Source organism: Apis dorsata, unplaced genomic scaffold (genome assembly GCF_000469605.1).
Source record: "Apis dorsata unplaced genomic scaffold, Apis dorsata 1.3 scaffold_1, whole genome shotgun sequence".
Taxonomy (NCBI): Eukaryota; Metazoa; Arthropoda; class Insecta; order Hymenoptera; family Apidae; genus Apis; species Apis dorsata.
Window position 1 is genome coordinate 418,112 of NW_006263304.1, and position 10,428 is coordinate 428,539.

Below are 10,428 nucleotides of genomic sequence, written 5' to 3' on the forward strand. Positions count from 1 at the left end.
GCATTTAAAAGAATATTAGTTCATTCTGGTTATGTATACAAAGTTCTGCAACTTCTATATAATGACAAGCATGAACCAGTGCTCTGACCCCATTCGCATGATAAAGCATTGGTGATAGCAGATCGTATATGGCTACATAGCTTCCTCGTATTAGCAAACAACCGATATTATATGCAGCAATATTCGTTCCTAAAATATTTTCTACTTCTTTTTTTGGTATTTTTCTTTAAGAAAGTCAACAAAGATTTTCTTGAAGACCGAATTTGTTTTGGAAAGGCGCCTGATTACGAGATCAAACGTTTCACACACGAATATCTCTGGCATATTTTCATAATACGATCACACGAAATAATTAGAAGAAAGTAAATTTTCGTTCTTTGGGACACTAGTTGTACACTGAATGGCAACGGTACAACTTCCAATCACAGACATCAAATACGAATGAATGTAAACTTCAACGTTGGCAATGATTATGAAAAGGGATGTGGATCCTATACCTTCTTGCTAGTGTCAGTGTTCTTGCGCTTTCTGCCCCTCCCCCCCCTTGCTGCCTGGTCGTTACTCACAGGATGATTGGTTGTTGGCTCATTGTCTGTTAAGGTAGGGGTGTCTTTCGGGCTAGTCTGACCAGCTGGAGCAGAAAACCTCTCAACATATGTAGACCATTTTTCAGATACAGTAACTCCTTCCCTTTCTCTTTCCCTACAATTGTTGTCCATCGCCTCATCACCTTCCGTATCCAACAATTCCATTGTCATTTTACAGTCTTTTTTATACTGTAACAATAAAAAATTTTACATATAAAATATCCTTTTTTTAAATGATTAAAAAATAACATTTTTTAATATTTATTTTTTTACATCTATAAATTATATAGATATTAATAATATTGCCAGCTGAAATTAAAAAATAAAATACTTAAGAATAAAAATATATTATTATTATATTATATAAATTGAAAAATAATAAAAAAAATTTTTATTTTTTAACAATAAATTATAAAAAAATAATATATTATGTGTAAAAAATTAAATTATCATTAAATACTTACAATGTATATCTTAAAACAATTCTCGTCTGCCATAGCTTTTTCAGCTTTACGTTGATACGACATTTCTGCACCAAGTCTCATGTATGCTGTAGCACATAAACCACCTGCACCACTACTTTCTTTTGGTTGACGTTGTTCTCGCTGGAATAATTCCATGCATTGCTGGCATATAGGATCTGAGACCAAATGCTGCAACTAAGAATTTTATATTTTTATTCTAAAGTTCATTTCGAGTATAAAATTATAATGGAAATATTTTAAAATACTGATATATATATGCTTACTTGTCTTACAGCATACGTCACAACCTTATCTAACGTAAAAGCGATATATGCGTGAATACCAAACATTTCTCGCAAAGTATCCTCATACGCAGTACTTTCCATATTACCGTCCAAGACATTCTTAACCATATCCAAAAATGCAGGATAATAATCCTCAATTTCAATTTCATCTAAATACATAAAAATATTACATTATAAAATATAATTTAAAAATATTTTTTATGCAAATAAAATTACGATTTATACTCACTTTTGGGTTTTAATCGTAATGCGACTGCTGTACTCTCCTTGCGTTGTTGTTTATATCGCGATTCCTCTTCAGCAAGAGCCACAGCTCGATCGTACATTTTTGTTAATCTTTCGCATAAAATATGATGTAACCTTAAAAAAAGGTACCAATTGTTGCTGCCCATGAAAAGCGTGTACGCTTCTTCAGGATCATTCGACATGGCATGAATTGGTACTTTAATATCAGGTTCAGTTTTAATCGATGTGGAAGACGGAATCGGAGATACAGGGGCCTTATTTCTATTTGCTTGGAGACCACCACTCAATGGAGAAATATTCATCGTTGCCGATTGAGAATTACTACATGCTGCTACATTGAGATCTTCCTTCTCATCTATAATTGCGAATATATAAAATAAATTGTTTTAACTATATAAAAATATTCAGCTATATAATAATATATTTATCATATTACCATCTTCGTCTCGTTCATCATCGCTCAATTCCTGACGTGGATGGAAAAAAAGATCAGGTATAAAATGCTTTAATAAAAGCTTTATTCGTTGCTTGTCTTCTTTGTGGATGGCTGTTTGACGTTTTACATGATGAATAAGAAGATTAGCTGCGTCATCTAGGACAGATTTATCTTTATAAGGTAATACAAGATGTGGACCACTATTATTTTGACCATCTCCGCTGCCATCATCTACTTGTTCGTGTCTCTATAAAATAAATTATTAAAAAAATAAATTAAATAACAAGAAATATATAAATATTAAAGAAAAAAACAGAAATAGGAACAGAATTACGAACCTCATCATATAATGTTTCAATTTCATTAAATAGACTTTTAGATCTTAAAGCTTTCACATCATTTTGCTTGAAATTGATACCTTGATGATCTAGAGATTTCAAGTAGTACTTTTCATTCTGTTCTCTCCAAATTTTATTGAAACCCTTTTGCGCTTCCCGCCATTCTTCTTCTTTACTCTTTAATCGACGAAGAACCACTGGTACTGCTACAACAGGATTTTTCTTAAGACCATCTATAATATCAGCAGCCTTATCACCATATATCCTCTTCAAGGCTCTTTGATGAATTGTAGGAGAACAACCACCGAGACAATCATCTAACTTAAATTTTTGAAGTTCTTCTTGGCTCATTCTACTCATTTTTTTATGAACACCTTCTAGAACTCTAATCGTTGATGCATTAGTTTCTATCACACCATCTAATTCGAATCGTTCATCCTCGCAACGATAAATGAATTCCTCATATTGAGTTTTCCTAATATTCCAAACCAACAAAAAATTTTCTATTGTTCGATATTTTATATAATAAATATTATATAAAAATAATTTAAATAAAATATATACCTGGATGTTACAAATGTACTATCTTCTGACCAAGTTGGAAATGAAACCCATGTATCGTTAAGAACTTCTTTACACAACTGCGTTCTTCCTGTACACTTTGGTTGAACGTAAGACTTTGGTAATGCGCAATATGATGCTCCTAAGCGCTTGCATGCCGTATAGTCAATTTCCATCGCCAAATCACCTTGCGGTCTCTCTTGATGACTTCGTACAACATTATTTGGTAGCGCTTCGACATTTAAATTGCTACTCGCATTTGTTGTATTGGTGTTAGAAGATTCAGGCAAATGGCCCAGGAAATCTTTAAACCAACGCAAAAGTTCAGGAAAGCGACCAAGAAATGGCGTTACTAATTGCACCAGTTCAGATTTGGAAACTATTTCTTGATTAAACAAAACCAAACATCTGAGGAAATTTTCATATACTTCTTGAGATCTTAATGCTTTACGAACCTAAAAATATAATAAGAAATATTTTTTTTATGATGTGTTTTTTTCGTTATTATTATAAAAATTAAAAATCAAAAATACCTTATCGAAGAAAGCATAATCGTTCAAACTACCATATTTTCCAGCTTCTGCTATGGTAACACATTCACGCATGGATGATACTTTATGCTTTTTTAAAGGAGGTGGACCATGTTGTATATGATGAGAGTTTCCAGCTGTTACCGAAGGTGAAAACGACGGACTTCTTTTTAATTGTCCCGTATTGTGGCCAAGTTTTTGTACACTATTAATATCTCGTATACCAGATCTATCTCTTTCCCGTTCACGATCTCTATGATCACGAGTTTCTCGTTCTATTGTATTAATACCGCTTGATTCTCGAAGATCTCTCGAAATATTTCCTGAATTATTATAAGGTGCTTTAGGTCCCAATGGTTTTTTAACGATTGTTGTATGATCGTTAACTGTAGCAGTCTTGTTACTCTGAAATATTATAAAAATGATGTTATAAAAAAAAATAGTAATTATTTTCAATCTTTTTTCGTATTCATTTTAACAATATGTCAACTTACCAATGCACTTTGTTGATTAGTGGCATCTGGTAAAAATTGTCCAAATTCAGCGAGTAAATCTTCTTGGTTTTCGAATAATTTAGCAACTTGACTGTAAACTTCTGCTTCTGTTAAATGTTTTGCTCCGCCAGATGCACCAGATCCACTTGTGCCACCCATATGTCCAGATTCTTTTAAATTTCGTTGTTCTTTCTGATAAGTGTGTAGAATTTCTAAAAATCTTTTATATTTGTCTGGTTGACCTTGGAACCGATTCTAAAATTAAACAAAATTAGATATCTTCAATATTTTATATTCTTTAACAAAATACAAACCTTAATTTTGTTAACATAATTAATTGCATGATTAAATTCAACTGGTTGGCTCTGTTGAGTTTGCCCACTGGTCGGAATACCATCTTGCGCTTGACTTAATGCTTGACTCACAGCCTGTGCTTGAGCTGCACTAACATGTGAATTATTGTATGCCTGTACTGGTGGTGGTGAGGGTGCATGTACAGTTAAACTGTTATTCGAAATATTATTTGCCAATGAATGATGTATATTTCCGGATCTGATTTTAAATAACATGTAAAATATTATTTATTAATTTATTCTATAAAAATAATGACGAAAATATATTTAATACTAATAGCATCCTACCCTTGCATTATTTGTAAAACTGGTGGAGCTTTTGCTGGTTGTGTTGGTGGACTTGCAACAGGAGGCGAACCAACATTTACAGTGCAATGATGTTGTGATAAGGTAGCAGTATGTGTTGCTGTTGGACTTGGCATACTAACTGATACTTGAAATGCATATCCTTGTTCATTTGCCTGTACCTCTATTTTATATCCAGGTGGAAGAAAGGTATTAAAACCAACAATAAGTTCAGGATGTCCTTTAAATAAATGGCTCACTCTTGTTATTACTCCTGGTGTATCTATGCTTTGTGACTTAAATTCTTTCATAATATCCAAAAAATCATTATACACCTGAAATTAAATGTAATTGAAACTATAATTATCATAAATTTTTTTCAAAATCAATAATCATCATATTTTATTTACCTGAGGCTGATCACTAAATTTGTACTTTACTTGATCTAAATAAGACAATGCATCTTCTACTTTTAATCTCTGGAACTGTTGGGATCCACTGCCACTACCTAGGCTACTGCCTGGTGGAGTAGAAGCTAATGGTGCTACATTGCTAGAATGAACCTACATGAAATGAATACATAATGAAATTTGTAAACTAAATTGTTAGTTAAAAAAATCTATTTTATTAATAATCAAAATTATTTTTAATGTTTTATTCTATTTTTATATAATTATGAAAATATAATTATTATATATTATAATTATAATTATATTATAAATAATACATAATAATATATATATAATACATATATAATATATATAATAATAAAATATATAATATATATTATATATTTATGAAGATATAATTTATAAATCTATATATTATAATTTATAAATATTTCTAATTTATTATGATTTATTATACAATATGAACCTTATGCCTTATTGTTGGTTGCTGTTGGCTATGAACTTGATTTTGGGTTCCTGGTGCAGGCTGTTGGGAACCCATACTATGATTACTCCCACCACCTATTCCACCATGTAACCCTCCACTAGTGTTTACATTGCTACTACTACATGTAGAAGTAAGTCCTCCAGATCCACTTCCCTGCAAAAATAATTGATAACAATTACACAATTTGCATCTAATTTTTAAAAACTTGATTGTATATATGAACTTAAAATATAAAAAAACTTTTTGGTATATAAAAAAAAAGATTGAATACACAAATATAATTGATTATTCTTTCATTAATAATACGAAGCATAAGATTATTTTCACAAATTTTATTTTATTATTAAAATTATTAAAATTAATTAATTTTTTTATTTTATAACTTTATCAAATATAAAAATAAAAACAATAATATAATATTCATGTAAAAAAAATATTTCATAATATCATATAAATTTATTAACGTAGTAATTTAAAAAAACATAATAAATTAATATTTAATTTAATTTAAACTATTCTTAAGCAGATTAATCTCATTTTGCATCATTTTATTATACATATTTTTAATACATGAAGAACGATTATGAATGATGAACTTTATACAAGAAAAAAAATTAAAATACGAAAAAAAAATTTAAAACAATGAGACAACTAAAAAAAAATAGTAAAAATTTTAAAAAATTTTAAAAAACCACGTAGTTATTTACTAATATTATTATTATAATGTAGATAATACATACCTTAATAGGGGACGGAGCCGCAGTCGGCACTACAATTGCTCCAGTATATTGCTGTTGAGCTTGGGCAGTTCCAAATTGTATGCTTCCCGGCATTTCTTTCGAAGCAACTGATCGAACTGCTTGGCCAGGTACAACAACGCCTATTCCACTACTTGAATGGTACTCCAAACCACCTCCTCCGCCACCTAAGCCACTTCCTGCACTCACTGATGAGTGCTTTAATGTTGCTGCTGCTGGTGATGCTACCTCGTCCAGCCCGCGAACACGTTTCATCGCAGATCACATTGGAAATACTACGGATCGAAGAACGATTATTGTTTTGTGACGTTGTAATTCACCAGAAAACTAATCGTATGTTATTTAATGTCGGATTTAATAGAAATAATTATCGTATTCCCATTAAAACTGTCATAAAACGCGACGCAACTCTTTCGCGCGTATCGTATGCTTAGCGCGCCACGAACGGACGGAAAAGGTGTAGTAGACTTTGAAAGTATTTGGTGGTGGTATTGTTTCGTTTAAGGTGATAAATGACGTGATCGACGATGCATCCGTACTACGCTAGCTAATATCGTGCGTGAATACATTGATACAGTAGAAAAAAACATTTACTAAATTTCGATATTTCCTTTCTAGATCGATTCGAATTTACATCGTAGTATTCGTAATTTTGAAAGCACCGCGCGCTCGGGCACCGTATGACAGAACTTTCGAAGAATCTAAAACAGCGGGAGTATTTTCCTATAATTTCGAATAGCACAAAACTTTTTCATTGTAGAATAGAATAAAATATGAAATTCAATAAAGATTTTATTATTATTTCAATAAAGAAAACATTTTACAATAATAACTTAAGAAAATTTTTAGTATTTATGTTAAATTTAAACACGCTATGTGACCATGTTTAAAAATATTTTTGTACGTTAATATATACAATGATTCGTATATATTAATAAATAGTATATTATTTATAATATATTATTTAATTTTATAATTCAATTTTGAGTAATTCGAAACGATTGTGACTTCAATTTCTTAGTCAATTTAAAGTTAAAAATAATTGAATTACTCATACTCGCAACTGTTATATATATTGCATAATATTAAATAATTAAAATGCACGTGGTTATATTTTCATGATATTATTTGTGATAATATTAGAAAATAAATCATGTGAAAATATGATTCTATCTTCTAAAAAATCAAATCTAAAAGACATATTTAGGTAATATAACCTCACACAAAAAGTGCTATATAAATCATTTAGAATTAAATCTCTAATTTGGAACAAAAGAAATTTTTCTTTCAATAAATACTAATATTCATTATTAATAATAATTATATTTATAAATTATTTCATATATTGGTTTTGTAATCATTTGTTATTATTGCATATACTATCATATATATTCCTTTTTATTTCATGCTTTTCAATTAATTATCTATTAGATACGTAAAAATTTAATGAATACAATAATGAGTATAATGAGCGAAAGATAGAATACGTTAATAATATATTTAATAAAAAGTAAAGATTATATTTGATATATTATTTATGTAAAATTTAAATTTCACTATATACACAATAAAAGAAATGTCCCTATAAGATCATTTAATATTATACAAAAATATTTTCTATTGCTATTATATTATTATTATATTCTATACATTGTTTAAATTTATGAACACATTGATTGGTTTTTTATAGATAAGCAAAAAACTATAAAAGATATATTCTCTTTACATTTACTTTTATACATGAAGTTTTATAAGCGCAACTGCAATTCTTCCAATATTATTTACAGTTTATCAATAATAAAAAAATATCTTTTCATAATTCCCATTTTTTTAGAATGAAAGTAAGAAATGAATTGTAATAACAAACAAGTAAATAAACAAATTTTAATATGCATTGATAATATATTGGAAAACATATTAATATAAATTTCTTGCATGTAATTAAGAACAAAAGTATAATATTATTTTAATCAAAATGATTTATAAACTAAAACTTAAATTGTATAACACAAAGAAAATTATATTAAAACTTAAATGTGTGTTATAAAAATAATTATAACCTAATACTTCTATAAGACACAGTCTACATTCACATAGTAGTTTATAATGACCTTGCATGAATATAGAAATGTCAGTGACTTAGAAGAAAGTAAAAATCTTATGAAAATATCAAAGATGTACATACCAATTTCCATTTGAAAAGAAGTTGAACGTCCTTGCACCAGGGAATTTCGAGAGAAGTTATCCAGAAGCAAGTGGTCGAGGTTGAAATCAAGTTGATCGCGAGGAAAGTTTGTGCTGTTCCACGAGAAGATACGAGCGTCGGTGGAGTTTCTTCCTTTGGAAAATTTCGATCGCGGTATCGCGAGGGGAATTTCGCTGGGATAGAAGAGACGAAATAGAGCCGGTAAAGCCAGCTGCACGGACGCGTAGAGCTCGTGCTGCCCGTGCTGCAAAGTCGTCGAAGCGAGGTTTGTCAGTGTTGCACGTTTCCAAACACTTCCCGGCCCTCGACGTTACGCAATATTCCACGTAAATACATAACACATTTTCTCGAGAACTCCAGTGAAAATATTCGTCCTGCGGTGCTCCTTTTACACAGGAGTCACCTCGAGTATTTGTACGCGCACTTAGATACACTGGTTTTCGTCGTATCGGTCTTTTTCAATCGTCCAACTGACTTTCTGCACAAAAGCTTCGGCTCCGTTGTTTTTTCACGACCAAAAAATCGACGAAGCCTTAACGGGCCGGTCGGTCTGGTCTCAGACAGGAATTCACTATGCTTTCTGGGATCTCCTTCTCAAAACCATCGAAATCTTGTTGTGTGAGTGAATAAACTTAGTAAAATGCACATTTTCGCGAGTACTTTGATGAATTACCGCACTTTTTAAAAAAAAAGGCAAATGGAAAAGACATACTCGCACTCTCTCGAGGTACAAGGCAAACTATTGGATTTTGTATGGCAAACAAGGAACTGACTGGTCGTATAGCGGGATGAGGAAAGTGGAGGGGATCGCGCAGGACCGTATTCATCTACTAAGCGTCTCTGTTACCAACCACTCGGGTACCTCCTGCAAAGCGTACGTGCCGCAGACCTCACGAGACTTCTCTTCGAACTTTCATTAATTGTGCATCGATTATTCTTCGGTACTTTTTTCACTATTTCCACGATAAAGATATTCCACTCACTTTAATTACTTTAATATGTCCGGAATCACATGGAATGTAATTGCTACGAAAAATCATTTTTGAACATAATTAATGACAATTACAATTGTAAATTTCTTGAAATTTTATTTTTCTACAGTTATCGTTCAACTACGCTTTCTAGTCATTCAATGACAATTTAAATTTCACAAAATTTTAGAATTGAAATATAAATTTCAATTTGTTTTTATATCTATTATATATTGATACATTTTCAAAAAAATATTGTCGTAATATGTATTAGATTGTATATATTATGCGTAGTACGTTAATACTTCAGATATAAAGTGTTTGTTACAAAACAGCTAATATCTATAGATATAAATACATTGAAAAAAAGAGTATACGAATACTCTCGAACAACATACCGCCAAAGTTTCATTCGAGCACTTCTTCACAATATGAACTTCTCATAAGTCACATTAGAAAAAATAGTTAACAACAATAAAACTTCATACTTTGAAACTTCTAATCAAATACTATTGTGATGTTTAAAACATATGGAATTTTAATTACGCTATGTAAGAATGGTAATTTAACACAATTGATGGGATATGTATAACTTTTTATAAATTAGGATAATAGCGCGAGGCATTTTATGCGAATGCCATACTACGTAAAAAAAAAACATAGCAACCAAATAGCATGATACGTACAAAATCGCGTACACTATTTTTAACAAGATGTTTTCATAATAATTTCATTCCTTTGGTTTCCGGTTAATATACTTTCATCATGTAAATTCAACTATTGTGATAAATTACACAAGAAAGTTTAAATGAGATATCTTCAGAAAAAGTTGCATCGCGTCCCGATGAAATTGAAGAATTGTAAGGTGCCTAATATGTTGTAAGTAGATACAGCCCTGAAAATTGTAGCGGCGAAGCCGCCAAGAGGCGCGCGCAATCCACGAAATATCCAAGCGTTTCCCCGCGGCCGACATCTTCGCGCGGCCAACAGCTGTTCC

General features: G+C 30.8%; 1 protein-coding gene across 3 annotated transcripts in view; it reads right to left on the reverse strand.

Moving 5' to 3' along the window:
- Positions 1-10,422, reverse strand: part of LOC102673004 (paired amphipathic helix protein Sin3a) — a 17,361-nt gene extending 6,939 nt beyond the window's left edge. Inside the window, exons 1-16 of one of the 3 annotated variants that reach the window (XM_006607079.2) lie at positions 9,830-10,422; positions 8,440-9,486; positions 6,237-6,529; positions 5,476-5,649; positions 5,010-5,162; positions 4,603-4,934; positions 4,276-4,513; positions 3,962-4,216; positions 3,471-3,872; positions 2,941-3,392; positions 2,377-2,851; positions 2,039-2,285; positions 1,586-1,957; positions 1,336-1,505; positions 1,052-1,246; positions 498-776 (exon numbers count right to left, since the gene is read on the reverse strand). In XM_006607079.2, coding sequence (XP_006607142.1) covers positions 498-776; positions 1,052-1,246; positions 1,336-1,505; positions 1,586-1,957; positions 2,039-2,285; positions 2,377-2,851; positions 2,941-3,392; positions 3,471-3,872; positions 3,962-4,216; positions 4,276-4,513; positions 4,603-4,934; positions 5,010-5,162; positions 5,476-5,649; positions 6,237-6,509 — 4,017 coding nt within the window. In that variant the 5' untranslated portion in view covers positions 6,510-6,529; positions 8,440-9,486; positions 9,830-10,422. Of the gene's footprint in view, positions 1-497; positions 777-1,051; positions 1,247-1,335; positions 1,506-1,585; positions 1,958-2,038; positions 2,286-2,376; positions 2,852-2,940; positions 3,393-3,470; positions 3,873-3,961; positions 4,217-4,275; positions 4,514-4,602; positions 4,935-5,009; positions 5,163-5,475; positions 5,650-6,236; positions 6,530-8,439 lie in introns of all 3 variants that reach the window. The other 2 variants (XM_006607080.2, XM_006607081.2) reach the window with 2 other exon arrangements.
- Positions 10,423-10,428: the final 6 nt, after the last annotated feature.